This window comes from Mixophyes fleayi, chromosome 11, assembly GCF_038048845.1.
Source record: "Mixophyes fleayi isolate aMixFle1 chromosome 11, aMixFle1.hap1, whole genome shotgun sequence".
NCBI classification, from domain to species: Eukaryota; Metazoa; Chordata; class Amphibia; order Anura; family Limnodynastidae; genus Mixophyes; species Mixophyes fleayi.
The window spans coordinates 26,091,661-26,107,975 of record NC_134412.1 but is presented as its reverse complement, the minus strand read 5'-3'; the positions used below and the strand labels follow the sequence as shown (position 1 = coordinate 26,107,975).

The 16,315-nt window shown below is 39.5% G+C and overlaps 2 protein-coding genes across 2 annotated transcripts in view; one reads left to right on the top strand and one right to left on the bottom strand.

Moving 5' to 3' along the window:
• Window positions 1-1,111: 1,111 nt before the first annotated feature.
• On the bottom strand, window positions 1,112-12,161 carry PIH1D1 (PIH1 domain containing 1). Its single transcript, XM_075190382.1, has 11 exons — window positions 12,075-12,161; window positions 10,158-10,305; window positions 8,934-9,000; window positions 8,561-8,746; window positions 7,505-7,566; window positions 7,314-7,395; window positions 6,406-6,502; window positions 4,628-4,672; window positions 4,436-4,526; window positions 3,033-3,176; window positions 1,112-1,404 (listed from the first exon to the last, which is right to left on the bottom strand). Exons 2-11 carry the CDS (start codon window positions 10,236-10,238, stop codon window positions 1,369-1,371), a joined length of 891 nt encoding a protein of 296 aa, XP_075046483.1. The 5' UTR covers window positions 10,239-10,305; window positions 12,075-12,161; the 3' UTR covers window positions 1,112-1,368.
• Window positions 12,162-12,226: 65 nt separating this feature from the next.
• The window catches only part of ALDH16A1 (aldehyde dehydrogenase 16 family member A1), a 55,697-nt gene continuing 51,608 nt past the window's right edge, over window positions 12,227-16,315 (top strand). Inside the window, exon 1 of the mRNA XM_075190381.1 lies at window positions 12,227-12,563. Within this exon, the coding sequence (XP_075046482.1) occupies window positions 12,468-12,563 (96 nt within the window). The 5' untranslated portion in view covers window positions 12,227-12,467. The remainder of the gene's footprint in view (window positions 12,564-16,315) is intronic.

Sequence of the window (16,315 nt, the reverse complement as noted above, 5' to 3'; positions counted from 1 at the left end):
ACACAATACTGTTTACTAATAGGTACAAAATTATTATGAAAATCATACTTCATATCATTTAAGTATTTGATGTCAGGACAGGAGGTGTGGCGTGGTGGTATTCCAAGGTGCTCACTGTGTCTAATTACAGGTGCACCCCTGGATTCCTCACTGCCAATGTATTGTCATCTTCTACATTCATATTTGTGATTATTTTTCATAGTGGATCAACTAGTGGTTTCAATCTAAAGTTTGATTGGTTGAATGATTTTTTTTCTTTTTAGACGGATGCTGCAAAGTGTATAGAATGAGTCACAACATTTTTCCTAAAGTCCTCCTGTAGCTTACTGGCAGTGGAGGCAACCTTGTGGTCTGATTAACTAATATTGGTTATTATTCATCCTTTCTGCTTCAGCGATGTGACTAGTTCTTAGCAAATTTAAAATTTTTTGCACTCTTGTAATTATTAACTCAGCTCACAAAATAGCTAACTCTGCTGTGTGAAAGTGACGGGTGGACTTTATAGAGCGTGAAAAGTTAATATATAAATCAAAAGCAGTATAGTACAGAGCTGGATGAGATACATGAAACAACTGAAGTGTTTAAACTTAGAGTACGATGAACATGGACATATTTAGTTATTTTCATTCCTCTGGAGCAAGTTTCCATGGTAGGAGGGAGGTGCTTCTCCAAGTGAGTAGGCACAGGGACTGACAGCTTGACAGACTTGCTTTTCAGAAATGCAGGTTGGGGATTGAATTATTTAGGCACAGGGACAGGTTCAGTGAGGTCACTGGTCATAAATCAACATCTCCACTTTTCAACCAGTAGTAGATGCCATCAACATTCAGTCTCAAAGACACGAGGGGAGCTTCCACTGTCTCAAATGATTGAAGGAATTAGTACTTTGTTCATTAACAGGCTGAGGTAGAATGTCAGGTCAATACTGAACAATGTATTTTACCTTCGTGGGTTCCATTTCAATTTAGGTGTGGAGTGGTCTTGAAACAATTCATAATTTCTTCAAAACCTCTAGTTTAAATTTAAATTCAACGTCTACATTAATTAGCATTAAGGCCAAGTATATAATTGATAAGCTGTTAAAAACCAATGAGGGCACACGCTTCGAAACAAGAGTATAAATTGTAACACAAACTAACAGCTCAGGGGAACATGCCAGAAGTTAGCACAGGTATTGAAAACACAGTTCCATTCAGTTCTCCTCCAACTTCCGGTACAAATATATTTTGCGTTACACAACACTTTAAATAAATATAAAGCAAACATATTTATAAGCTGGATCCACTTGATCAATATAGAAGACTGACTCTCAAAGATGGATTTCCCAGAGGCCACTGCTATGAGGACTGGATCTCCCAGAGCCCACTGCTATGAGGACTGGACTGGCATTGTGATAGTCAGCACCTGAAATATACAATTATAATTTGCTATTTAAAAAAAAAATGTTAATCATCAATTTATTATCCAACCTTAAGAAACAAAGACATAAATCTATTCAGACAGCAGTATCAGGATACCAGCTGGCCCGGTGGCCACTTATGCTCTGTAAGCAGCGGTACTAGCCTGTTAGTGACAAGCTCGAATTCTAGTACCCTCCAACATAATCCAGCTTTCATTAAAACACACCAAACCCCAAGACAGATATTCCACACTGTGCTAGCAAGAGATACCCAGTGACCAGGCTTTCTGGCAGAGGATTCCACATCGATGCAGAGGAGGGTGATACACGTCCCTTCTGTGCCTTCGTTAAATTATTGGTAATGGTGAGCTAATGCTAGGCGACTTGTTCAGGAGCAGAAGAAACCTGGATGAGGAAACCATTCCTAATATGATCCCCTCTGTGGGGGAACAAAAGGTGCAAATCCTCTCCCCAATTTGCATGACACCGCAAGCGTTCACAGTCCACATTTTTGTAAGCAGCCTTATCTCTCTTTCTGCCATTTGAACACAGCCCTTTACTCCAATGCCAAATACGTTTGCTGTATACTGTATGTGGGGAAGAAATATACTTTTCAGTTTGTTGCTGGGCCTAACTAGTGAATTGCTGGGGTTCAACTGAATGCATAAAAGGAACTATAAACTTTTTTATTATTTTTATATATGGCCTGTTTTTATTTTATATAAATCCTTATGGAAAAAAAAATATATTTATTCCAAAGTGCTACCAAAAGAAAGTTTTACCGTTCCTAAAACTAAATAAATAATAAAACAAAAAAATGGGTAGTCGAAGAAACAAGAGCCAAAAATGTGAAAACTGGCCTAAGCATGAAGGTGGATTAAATGGCTAGCTCCAACTTTGTGGAGTTATTTTTGTAATTAAAAATCGCTTTTCCCACATATTACAGTAGTCTACATAGGCTCTCTGGTAGAATGTATATTACATGCATGTTCTGAAGCTCCTGCCATGTTTGGGGCCCAGTCACACCGAGTTCTCAGTATATAGCCAGCCCCCTCCGCCGTGTCACAAGCCAGACATTAGGTTTGAATTGAGAAGCGCTAAAAGATTTTCATGCTACTTTATTCAAATCTTATAACATAGCAAGAGTAGCGGCATAGGGGGCTGGTTGTAGACAGAGGACTCACTATGGTCAGCTCACCTAAGGTGACAGGAGCCTCAGGACATGTGCTATATACTCTCTACTAGACAGTGTGTATGAAATACTTTTATAGGTAGAACAAGGGTGGTGTTGGGGCTGCACTAACTGGGTCAATAAAACAATAGGAAGAATGGCCAAAGTGTTTTCTTTCATTATGATTTGCCCGTTTTCCCCCACTTAAAATAAAAACATATCTCACTATGTTACCTAAAGAAAGCCCTACCCATCGCAAAACAAAAAAACACAATGTGACATTTACAATGGTATACAACGTTATTAAAAACTCTGTTTACCAGACAGATGAAACAAATAGAAGACTGTGATAAGTGGTCAGGTCACATATGGTATAAAATACCCAGTCACACTGAGAAACCTCAAGAACAATCCTCTATTGTATGAACTAAATCTGTGACTAGTTCTGTAATGTGTGCTCACCTTGGTGTCCTTGTTGAACTGAGCACCACTCTTCTCTTGGACAATGTTGTAAGGAATGAAGATGTCTAAATGGTACAGGTCGGGGCGCCCCAATAATACAATTCGGTCTTCCCCCAGGTCAAGTATGAGAGATCTGACAGAAGACTGAAAAGAGAAAATGATCTAAGAATTCTGTTCATGCAATTAAACAAATTAAGGTCACCTACACACAACTGCATGATAGACAGATATCTAGAGGGAGGGGGTAGTGAGAAACAAAAAGGAGCAAAGGAGACATTAAGCTTAGCGGTCTAGGCGAGTAACAGAGGAGATAGAAGCTAAGCAGTTAAAGTTGCAAGAGGGTGAAGAAAAAGGGGGGCAGGAGAGGTAGGATCGGATAGCAGGGATGAGAATAATGGAGCAGTGAGACATGGACAGCAATCAGTGTAATACAGGTACATGGTAAAACAGATGAGTAACAGAACGGACATACTGCAAAATGAGATAGGACAGTAGGTAGAGTATAATAATGCATGTTATGCGATAATAGGCACAGTTACCATATGAACAGAGTGTGAGAACATCTAATGTACTGGAGCAGGATCCTCGTCTTGAGGTTTCTGTGTCAAACTACAAGTGGTTTACCAGCTTTCAGCTCATTGGCTCTGAATGATTACATCAGCCTAGTATCACAGGAACTTCAGGCCATGCCAAAAACTAATTTAGATAATGCCCAAGACATCTTAATACTTAGTATCTTGATAGAGAGGTTGGAGCACAGATTTATAACTGGATTTCTGAAGAACGGCATGTACTTTGTTTATTACAAATAGGCTTTTTGAACCCATGCAAATGCTGCTGTAAATTTAATGCAACTTTTTAATGGAAGATCTCTATGCATTACTTAAGTCCAATTTTTTATCAAGTGTTTGTTTATAAAGGTCTTCTTTTTATTAAGACTTAGCTACGCCGCCACAAAACATGATATCAAAGTGTCACCCCATTCTGTCCACACCATGTAAATATATGGGTGTGGTAATTTGGTATCAGCTATGTGTATGTTATAAGCAGCCCCTTCTGCACATGAAACAATTATGACCATAATTCTCTGCATATATCACATGATCATGAGCTCCCAATACACTCTCCTGTGAGCGTTTAGGGGACGACAAAGAGCATTCCCCCGCTGTTCATGTGTAGAGTGCAGTGATCTGGAGGCTCGTTGGATATCTGCAACTCATTTATTAAAACAGCTCAGTCATACGAGCACTATTACTTACATTACTAACATCTCTCTCTTTACTTCTTCTACCTGTGACATCACACGCCCTGTTTAGTAGGTTTACTAAATATTGTACTAACACTTCAATAACCAATACATACAGTGTATGTTTCACTACAGCCAAATATCAGTTAGTTCTTACCACTTTAGGCAAGGAGATTTCAGCCACCAGGAAGTCTGGGTGTCCTTCAGACGGTTCTGCCACAATGGAATATTCAGGAACCACAGGTGAGCTGGGAAAAGGCACCATAGATAGAAACAGGTACATTACATACAAAAGTGATCCAGTCTATTTTAACCTTACATAAGAAAAGACACAAGAGCAGAAACATACCTCTGAATTTCTGATATGAGACACTTGCCTGGAGGAAGTGAGGGCCTAAAAAGGTCAGAAACAAATCAGAGTGAGATTTTTTTGTAATAAACGTTAAATAAAAGGCAAACCCAAGACTGGTGTTAAGAATAAATCTCTAATTTAGTGTAATTGCAACAGGTTGTTATCACAAAGACACTTGTCCCGGTTGAGAAACAGGTTTTAAATTCACTGAAATTGGAATTTTGGTAAAAATGTATTAGAATATCACAAACAAACAATTACCCTACACTTTTGCCATATGGCATAAATTAAAGCATACTATGTACAGCGAAAAAACACAGGTGCAGAATTGCTAATGTGTAAGCCAAATGATATTATATTGGGTACCAGCCCCAAAAGCATGCTGAATTTGGGGCTTTTTTCTAATGTATTTTATTATATATGGCAATGGTTACAGTTGACCTGTATCCACTACAATGAAATCAGAATAGTAAAGTGTAACTAAACTGAAGACACCCCTTCTGCCAGAACGCATCTAATACGCTTCAGCAAACTGCAAATGAGCCCATATTTAACGGTTGGATGTGATGTGGCAACAGCAGAGTTACTGTCATGGAATTAAAGGATCTTCACCATAATGAGGAGAAACAGCAAGCGCTATAAATATATACTTACTCTAATTGCATAACCTTAACACCATTAGTCCTCCAGTTATTTATTGTAATAATCTAATTGAAACACAGTATACTATATAAGATGGTTCAGTGCTTTAAGGCCTTGTACACACGAGCGTCAATATTTGAAGTGATTAATGTACGTATTCTTAAAGCTGGCTAAAACCGCCTTTGCGCAGACATAAATTAGCAAGCATACAAACAAGCATTTCCATCATGTCAATTTTTATGTTGCTAGCAGCATTCTGAAGTGTTAATGCTTGGTAGAATACAATGGAGTTCTATGGGAACACTCATTAAATACTTTGTTCATTATGTTGCAGGGAAACTAGGAGATGTATTAATGAACACGCTGCTAACGCTCTGTTAAAGCGAGTACAAAGTTTTTGCCTATTCTTTAGCAAAATTAAAAATTTTTATTAATATGTCCAGATACGTAATGAGATGTGCAAACATTTTTAATTCACATTTCTGCCTTCTTAAGTTTAAAAGCATGTGCTGTCTGCAGCACTATGGGTTAAATGTTTTGCAGAGAATAGAAACACCAGAACACAGTGAACTCTAACAATAGTCTAGCAGTCCTCCTGCAGTGAAATATGCTTATTTTTTCAAAATTAAAGGAGATGTCCACCTAAACATATATAACAGTCACCCCTCGCCCCCCCCTTCATCCACATATCCCAATGGCAGAGGTATGATTCCCGAGAGTATCCCCTGAATGATATCACTTGTTCAGAAGATATTTATACCCCATTTATGCTATTTAATGGTTGATTCTTCTACTGCTTAAGGCAGGATAATGTTGAAAGTTAGCTGCTTGTCATATGTCCAGATTAGTGTTTGTACTCTATTCCTGACAAGCTTGTCCCGTGACAGAAGAACAAACTAGTCAGTGCTCTTGACACATGACAAGTCCATCTCTGTCAGAATCACTGTATTCCACTATTCTCCTGCCATCTGTAGCAGGAGAGGCATGTAGGACGAGATCTCCTGAATGAACTGAAGCCTGCCATTCTGAAACTTGGAGATGATTTCCTATTACAATATGCGCTACAAAAGACATTTTTATTTCCCAATGAAACAAATATATAAAGTGCTCATTTGCGTTTTGAACAGACTTACTTTGGGTCCACCTCCTGGATCATAGGTTTTGATTTTGTTCTGATATTTTGTTCAGAGATGGATCCCATGAACTTTCGATTCTTCAGCATTCGCCATTCTGCACAGAACAGAATAGGATGATTGACTTTAAGTGACACTTTACATGTGTTCTATAAAACCTAATGAGAGAATTGGTGGAATGTTTAGACCACTACCCAAAATATAGACTATACTCCCAATCCCAACACTCTTCAAGTACTTGGTTCTACATTGAGGTTCCCCAGACAAACATCACAAACAATAGCGATACATATTTTGTTAGTTATAAATAAAGATTGGTCTCTCAAACTTTGGGCCCAATGCACATAAACACCGTTGTTGAAGCCATATCTAAACACCTTTTTGGGGAAATTTTACACAATACCCCCCCCCCCCCCCACCCTGTACGCTACCGCTATATCAGAGCCAAGCATTTTAGAGAATTTTCTTTCAGAAAATTTTCTCTCCGATTACAAAGAAGTTCCAATGAACACCTGTATTGTGCGAATAGCAGGAGCCCACCATTGAAAGGGAGGGAGGGGTGAGAGCGTGTCCCAAAGTGATGAAATCTTGTTAAGAAAGAGAATTTGAACTTGTAGGCAAAGTACCACAGACTATAAATCAAGATATATATATATATATATATATATATATATATATATATATATATATATATTAAACAACAAATATGAAATAGAAGATAGCATGTCGCACTCCTGGATTGCAAAAACAATTAGGATATTTATTTCAAAATTGGCAGTTTGGGGGGTGCTGGATCTCACCAATTAACCAATTAAATATGGACATATCAACACATATTTTCCTATAACTCTGTATTGGTATAAATGGAGCTGAAGATACTGGGATAACAGAAGACATGTGAAAGTTACCTCTAGACAGCTCCAGCTCATACTTGTTCTCTAGTCCTTCCATTGCCACAGTGATAAAGAATTCTTTGAACAGCTCATTACTCTGACAAACAGGAAACAGCAGCGGATAAAAACACAGCAGGAATAAAGTCAGGATTGTTCCGTCACATGGAATCTGAGAGTAGTTGTTTGTATTTATTATTGATACATACCTTCATTTTGTCAAAGAAAGAACTGTTTATCACAAGGTCGTAGGCTGTGCAACTGCTGCCGCCTACATAAAGGAACAAACAACAAATCAGATGGCTTTGATACAAAGGATTTTGTCTGCTTATGAAGGGGATACAAACGCAGAAAAAAGGGAAAGGTTAGTATTATAGGAATATTCAGCAAAATAATTAAATATGATGTGAAATTATTTCTGTAGAGATATAGATTAAAATGTTAACCACCCATCAAACCATCCAAATTAGCAAAGTTATCTATCCTTAACAATCTCCTCTAAATTATTTATCCTTCTTCCGGCAACCAGGGAAAGCGAGACAGATGTTTCAGTTAGGATGTAAGTAGTTAAGGTTAGAGAAGTTTGTTAAAGTTGGTGATCCATCAACCAAGTCCATCTGCACAACAGTATTCTCTATATAACGGCCATCATCATGGTGTTGTCAGCATGGCTCCCTTCCTTATTGCATTGCAGTTAACATTCTCAATACAGTAATTAGGAAGGCAAGCAAACCATTGTACTTGTCAATAAATGGTTTAGCTTTATAACAGAGAAGTCTTCAGCATAGAGAGGAACAGATGAAATGTGATTCTCTGAACAATTCACTTTAATAACATTGTATTTGAATAATTATTATTATTATTATTAATTTTCATTTATAGGGCGCCACTAGGTGTCCGTAGCGCCGTACAGGGACAAACAAACTTACAATACGGGGTGAGACAGCACAGTACAGTAAACAATAAGCACAGTAACTCAGTGAGCTCAAAGCACAGCTAGGGTGGGGGGGAGGGGAGAGGGGAAGGTCCGCATACGACGGAGCCCAAGAGGGAGGTCACGGATGACAGGGAAACCCCCAGAGGGGAGAGGAGGGAGCGAGAGGGGACGGGGGGGTAAATGCCTGGTAAGATATTATTAAAGGTAGAATCTTGTGCCAACGCTGGCTGCTCCATTACGGTTGCATTTTCTCACTTTTTCCCTAGAGATGTAATCACCAGATGTCGATTCCAAACAAAATAAAAACACCACAAAAGAAAAATCTTACTATTATCTACTTCGAGGTGCGGCTCGCCAATGCTCATGGGGACACGATACCCAGAGGGATCATCCGATTCCAAGATGGTGACCAGCTCCTGCTCGCTGAGATCTGGGGGTGCTGGGATCTGACTTGACTTGCAGATGTTTATGAAGATCTTTGCATTTTTCGATGAGCGAGTTTTAATGCAGAAACCTGATTTACAACAAAAAGTAGCAATAAAGAAACCAATATACAGAGCATGGCATTTAAATCTACACAACAATGTAATATGGATATACAATGTCTACCAACTTAAAAGTGGAAACATTGTAACTATATGAATTAACTAGAACAAAGGCGACATTCTGCGATACAGGAATCAGAGTAAGAACCTATTTACCTGGCTGGGGTCGGATTTGTTTTGACTCTTGTAGATTTGGAAGTCTGCTTTGTATATCTTGCTTGGCCTGCAAAACATATAGTAGAGTGAAACAGCAGTCAAATACACATTTTATTTAGTGCAAAACATTACAAAAGTATAAAAAAATTTTATTTCCCCCTCCTTTCTAGTGGCAGATACATGAGGATCCCATATCTGGGACCCCAGGTGTAATTGAGTTTCTCTACCTAGCCAGTGCTGGTAATGATCCCTTCTATAGTTTAAATATATATGCAGCACTGTGGCTTAGTGGTTAGCACTTCTGCCTTACAGCACTGGGGTCATGAGTTTGATTCTCGACCATGACCTTATCTATGAGGAGTTTGTATGTTCTCCCCGTGTTTGCGTGGGTTACTTTCAAGAGCTTCAGTTTCTTCACACACTGAAAAAAACATACTGATAGGTTAACTGGCTTCTGAAAAGAATGTTTGTGTGTGTGTTAGAGAGTTTAGATTGTAAGCTCTAATGCGCAGGGACTGATATGAATGATTACATAGTCGCTGTACATCGCTGCATAATATGATTGGAAATATATAAATAAAGATGGGTTCTTCTAATATTCTCACTGGCAGAGAAGAGTACAATCAAGACAGTTATCAGCTCTATTCGTCCATTGACAAATGAAAGGGACCACATAACTGTAGAAAGCAGACAATGAAGGTTGTACCATGTACTGCTCATCAGCAGCTATTTAGATAGTGCCACTAATTCTGCAGCTCTGTACCGAGAACTCACTCACATCAGTCCCTGCCCCATTGGAGCTTACAGTCTAAATTCCTTAACATACACACACACACACACACACACACACACAGACTAAGGTCAATTTAATAGCAGCCCAGTAACCTACTAGTATGTTTTTGAAGTGTGGGAGGACACCGGAGCACCCAGAGAAAACCCCCGCAAACACGGGGAGAACATACAAACTCCACACAGATAAGGCCATGGTCAGGAACTGAACTCATGACCCCAGTGCTGTGAGGCAGAAGTGCTAACCACTAAGCCACCGTGCTGCCCATGTTCTCTGCACAGTCACACTACTTGGTGATGAAGAATTCCCACGTTAAGAACGGAGGTGAAAAATAAGACATAAGGTAGCAACATTAAAATTAGGTCTAGAATAAATTACAATACATGTTAAATAAATCACCAGAGGACATTATAACATAATATAATGAAACATACCTTCAACAACATCTTCTCATACAGAGCTTCTTCCATTTCCATATTCAGCTCTGCAGAGAGCAGAGATTTGTCAGATTCCATCTTTAAAGGTGAACGATTTGGATCCTGCGGAATCTAAACTTATTCCTCAAGGTTTAGCAGCAAGAGTCTGAAAAAAGGGGAACAATATCCATGTTAGAAGTCAAACACAGACAAAGTTACACACTTTTAATATTTGCCATCTTTCTTAAGCAATACTACAACACAAAAAAAGCAAATAGGGGATATATATTACAATCTGTTACCATAAGAAAGCCCTATGTAACTAACAAAAAAAACAAACACAAAACCAATATCAAACTTAAAATGCATGTAAGCTAAGTAAGAAAACATGTGTGTAACCCAAATGTAAGTGTTACATTTGCTTCGGCCCTGGAGACGCAAACAACCCCGGATGTGAAAGGGTTAATTATACCTTGGTAACACCAATAAACGAGGACAGGTAGCAATCTCCTATATCACTGGCTCCAGTGTTATTGCGACACACAGTTGTGTCCTGATACCAGACTGAATATATCAAGAGTTTAGATATTGTAAATGTTTTAAAAGAAGTAACCATATTTGTAATGGGGATCTGTAGCTAGGATTTTAATTGAATATGGCTCTTATGTAAATTGATTTTATGGTGTAATGTAACATCAATGAACTCTACTGTAATATTCATTCTGTGAACACAGTTATAACATTTGTTGTATTTAATACTTGAAGAGCAGTTATCAATTCTGGATCAGTGGCTGCAGGATGGGCTGCCCACCTACAGGTGAACATTATTCCCCGGCAAACAGCATTCAAAAGTAAGTTAAGTCTTAATTCGACAAACGTCTTCCAAACAGCCTTGGAGCTTTAATGTAACACAGGCAGTATAGGTAATTGAATGTATTGGGGGCAAAAAAGGGGATCTAGGATGTGGATGGAGGATCATGGAACAGGAGAGTGCATGGAAGAGCAGAGGGATCTGGACAATACATCAGTGGGCTAAAGAATGGAGAGTAAGCGGAGAGTGTTTAAATCTCCTTCTTGAGGGGGAGTAGAATGTTTGCAAGTTTGTATATAAAACTACGTGTTAGATATGTGTATTTAAAAGCATAGCTAGCAGCTTTTAGTTCTGTAGATGTTGGAAATCTATATACAATTTTTGAAGTCTTATAATGAAACATTTTGGTAACTCCTGTTTTAGATCATCTGAGCATTACCCATGTCAATGCCCAAAAAAATATTAAACCACTTCCAATCAGGGACATTTATGAAAACCGATGCACAGGGAACTCGAGAAAAGCTTCTGTATCCTACAGCAACACAGATGTAGGCTTTTATATTCTAAACTGTGCTACAAAAATGACAGATCCAATTGGTTCCTATGAGTTACTCTACATTTTCTACAATGTTACCTGTTCAATAGATGTCATTAAAGTTAAGGTTTGCAGGGCTAAAGTGGACTTCAGCCATTGTAAAACCGTTAGCATACTACATAACCAGATTTAAACTGCATACAGACATCTTTAAGTATGTGTTATTGTTTCTCAATCTTTACCATCTTTCAAAGCAAACCTTTGGCTGAGAGACTCATAAAGTAAACCTACATTAGACATAATTGTACAAAAAGTTAATAAAACCAAGTGGTTTTCCTGATACAAATGCAAGATGCGTTTGAACTATTGCTACTGAACATTTTTAGATCCTATATGGCAATGCATGACACAATGTTGTCAGCACAACAAACAAAAGGCTTAGACAAGCTGCAATCTCTGCAGAGCTGGGGACCGCAAGACCCACCATGACATACCGGTACTTGTAGTTCCACAACAACTGGGAAGCCATGTGTTAAATAGCTGTGACTCATATGAAATCATATAGACTAACTGCTCTGCGTTCACTCACCACGAAGCATTAGCATCATCCCAGCCAAGCAACAGTAAATGCCTGAACTACAGCACATGGAGGAAACTTCCGGGTGTACATGCACTTCCGGGTGTACACACACACACTTTCGGTTGACCTTCTTCCGGTCCGTTATTTTTTCTTCCCTGGCTGTGAGCTCCTTCCTCTTCACTGTACAGCGGAGCAGCTCACGGACGTAGTACACAGTGCTGCAGCTAACTGAGCTATTTAGATGAACCACAAGGGTGAAATGCCAGGTCTTGACTGGGCTGTATTCATTTCTGTGACCCTTTTCCGGCGGAAGTGATGTTTCCAGCAGAGGCACTGACACTCCTCCTGGTGGCAGGCAGTGAATTGGTTAATTGGCACTAATCCCTTGCAGAGCTGAAAGTCATGGCTGCAACTACTGGAGATGACAAACCTACAGTGAAAGACATATTCACCTCCATGCAGTATGGACCTGCTCCTGAGGCTGCTAACATTGCACAGGTGACTGGGAATAACAGGTTTCCCTGACTGTCTGCTGAAATTAGTGTGATATCAGTATAGGAAGTTCTGGCTAACCTTTTTTATTTGTTCTACTTTTGCAAATGTAACTGAAGTGTCAGTGTTTTGTAACGTGGAGTCTTTGCTGGCAGGAATGCAGTTTGTTGCCTTATACATATCTTATTATTTTCTAGTCTTTTAGAAGTTTATTACTGTAAATGTTGATAAAACATCAACATATGTATGACAGTGAATAACTGTTGATTACTAAATGAACATACCTGTCTTAACTTTAGTAAAAGTACCATATTAGAGATCACTATATGTTAGAATATATTGTATATAATAATCTGTGCAGTGTGAAACCAGCCATGAATTCACCATGCCCCTCAATTTGCACAAGCGTGTCTAGAGTTCATTGGGTTTTCGGAGGAGCAGATGTCTGCATATGCTGAGGGGAGAAATTGGATGGAGTAGACTGTAACCCCCAATGGGGCAGGGACTGATGTGAGTTCTCTGTACAGCACTGTGGAAATAGTGGTGCTATATAAATAAATGGTGATTTATGATGATGGTTTCCTTTCCCAAGCCAGTTATTCATATGAGGTAAATGAGTGGAGAAGGTGCATTTTGAAGCATCTCATGGCTGGTGTCAACAGGTCTCAATCCATGCTTTCAATTGGACCCATTACTAGATGTACTCCGAATAATGTAGTAAAAAGCTTTGCACACAGAAGTCACATGTAATAATTACATTTCCAGTGTCCCTTTACTGTCATGTGCAATTTAAGTCAAATAAGGCTATAACAAGCATTATTTTAGGAGAAAAGCGGAAACGATTATTTTGAGTGAAAGCTGTTTTGCGCCTTTGATGTGATGTGTACACTTTTGCACAGTGTGCATCTGTAGACTGTCCCTCCTGTCCGCACACCCAGGAGTAGATTTATTAAACCATTTAAAAAGGAAAAGTGGAGGTTTTGCCCTAAGCAAGCAATACGATTAAAGAGATAATTCTCGAAAATGATAGCTAGAATCTGATTGGATACTATTGGAAACACTTTTCTTTTTTTTTAGAAAGTTTGATAAATCTACCGCCTAGGCTTACTTCTAGGATGCAGAAGCGTCACCCGTTTATTGAGGAGTAGGCATGCTTATTTATATGCGCTGGTCAGACAACAGGGACTGGCAGGCAAATTTTAGCCCGGGGGGCTGAGACTTTGCTCAGCAACCTATTAAGAACGTTTTGCAAGAAAAAATTTGCAGGTAGCCCAGTGACCCAGCCCAAGGTATCCAACTATGAGACCAACTATGCCCCCTTGACCCCAGCCCCTGGTAGACAAACCAGGTACATCCGTTCAAAACAAAGGTGGTGCAGTCAAAGGGCGCATTTAGATTTGGACACATATTCTCCGAACGTACAGAGAAAAGGGCTATGCAAAAAAAGCGTACATTGATCTGTTTAGTCGCGTGTTTCTCAAGAAGCACCCAGCTCAAAAACTGTAGTATTTGGGCCAAGATTACATCATCATCAGCTATTTATACAGCGTCCCTAGTTCCGCAGCGCTGTACAGAGAACAAACTCACATCAGTCCCTGTCCCATTGGAGCTTACAGTCTAAATTCCCTAACACGCACACATATAGACTAGGGTCAATTTAATAGCAGCCAATTAACCTACTAGTAGGTTTTTGGAGTGTGGGAGGAAACTGAAGCACCCGGCGGAAACCCACGCAAACACGGGGAGAACATACAAACGCCACACAGAAAAGGCCATGGTCAGGAATCAAAATCATGACCCCAGTGCTGTGAGGCAGAAGTGCCAACCACTGAGCCACCTTGCTGTCCATGTTTGCATACTTACGCCTAACGATGGTGCAGAGATGCAGCTTGGCAGTGTTACTAGTAAATGCTAAAGTCTCATTACCCTATTTGTAATAATGTAGTGGTGTCATATACACAAGATAATGTTTACTGTTATTAATAAATATAAAGATTACACTTTTCGTATTTTCAAACACTGCCATATCTGTTGTCTACCCTTTTAAATATCAAATGTGAGTTTTCTTTCCTGCAGTAGTCTGTATGTAATGTGACTAGATGGTGTATCTGGGCATGTGTCAACATCTAATTATGTTGCACTTGTGTGAACTTGCCTTTACTGTACTCTGCTTGCCGCTCCTTTATGCCTCTCCAGGTTTAAGGGTTTCAAGTCATTGATGTGCAAGGATGTAGACGAATACGTAAACACTTTTGTTGCGCATGTGCCTTCAGAAATAATCCTCAAGTGCACTTTGCTAATTAGCTTCAATAAATGTTACTGCAAATCAATGAATCACTTCCACCTTCAGGCCACTGTGCTAATTTGTTTAGTGGATGTTGCAATTGAGTTTTAAATGGTGCATGTGATTCTTTATTCAGTTATATCTTCTTGTGACCGTTACTATTGCGTCTTTCTGTCTTCCTGAAAGCCGTATGAGAAGCATAGCCAGCATGTGACAGGGTTCTATGTCTGTACTTGAAAAACTTTATTCTGACGGTTGTAGAAAGTTCAGCATTTGGACTGCAGCAAAATCTCAAAGTGGAACAGTGCTGAAAAATAATACTTTTAAAATGATTTGTGAGACATCTGTTCATGTGAATGTGAACTTGATCAATGTTTAATATATAGTGGCTTATGTACATACCTTTTACAATTGTATATGATGTAGTGATGTTACTTTCTGGACAACCCCACCCTTTCAAGCACCTGCTGTGAACCTATAAATTGAGTGAGCAATTTCATTTCTGTATTATTACTTGAATAGGGTAGTTTATCTATTGACAGGCCAGTAACTTAGGATATGGGATTGACTTTATCAAAAATATGGCAGCATGCAGTGAGCAGATTGTGAATGATATTCTGAGTAAGCTGAACTGTTCTGCAAAACAATAAAAATGGTTCAAAATGGGAAGAGTAGCCAAAGTACTGAAACAAAAGGCAATTTTCCAACAAACAGGGACTGCAGGAATTCTTTTGTAATATGTAATTTTACATTGCATTGTATGATTTAAAAAAATGAGCGATACAAGAGTAATACCGCTTTCATACTGCCGCCCCGGCAATATCCCGGGTTTTTCAAGCCGGGTTTTTTTGCCGGGGCTCGGAGCGTCCCAGCTCAGAAACACCATTCATACTGCACCTCGGACCCGGGAATTTCCCGGGTTGACCCCATTCATACTGCACAAGTCTGTGCCCTGGCAATTTGTGGTAGTCATCACCAAAGCAGTTTTCATTGGCTGAAAAATGGTGATGTCATTGAAAGGTGACTGTTTTTTTTTTTTCTTCCACGGGCTCCCACAGATGACATCATCCTCCAGAGAGAGGCAGACAGCCAATCAGCTTGTTTTCTGTGCAACCTGGGTTGAAAAACCCGGGTTGCACCATTCATAGTGCAGGCAACCCGGGTCCGACCCGGGAATTACCCTTCGATAAATCCCGGGTTGAAGACCCGGGTTTTTAGACCCGGGATTTTTGACTTGTACCATTCATACTGCACCAAGACCCGGGTCGTTTGAGCTCGCCCCGGCAAAAACCCGGTATTTTGGTGCAGTATGAATGGGGTATTGGAGGTGTAACGTCATACAAGTAACCACTGGCTTAAAGGTCCCGCTGCAAATCTGATTTGTTGCACTCCAGACATGGAACCTTTTTGGTTGATATTGGAGGCCGGTGTTGAATTCTCATCATCGGTATTCCTGATTTTAGAAAGTTCAATG

Bases quoted from the DNA above. Each gene is read 5' to 3' on its own strand.
- PIH1D1 (XM_075190382.1), bottom strand. From the start codon at position 10,238: ATGGAATCTGACAAATCTCTGCTCTCTGCAGAGCTGAATATGGAAATG. The intron at 4,673-6,405 runs GTAAGTCTGTTC...TGACCTTTTTAG, and splicing joins ATCCAGGAGGTGGACCCAAA to GCCCTCACTTCCTCCAGGCA. The intron at 1,405-3,032 runs GTGAGCACACAT...TGTATATTTCAG, and splicing joins AGTTCAACAAGGACACCAAG to GTGCTGACTATCACAATGCC.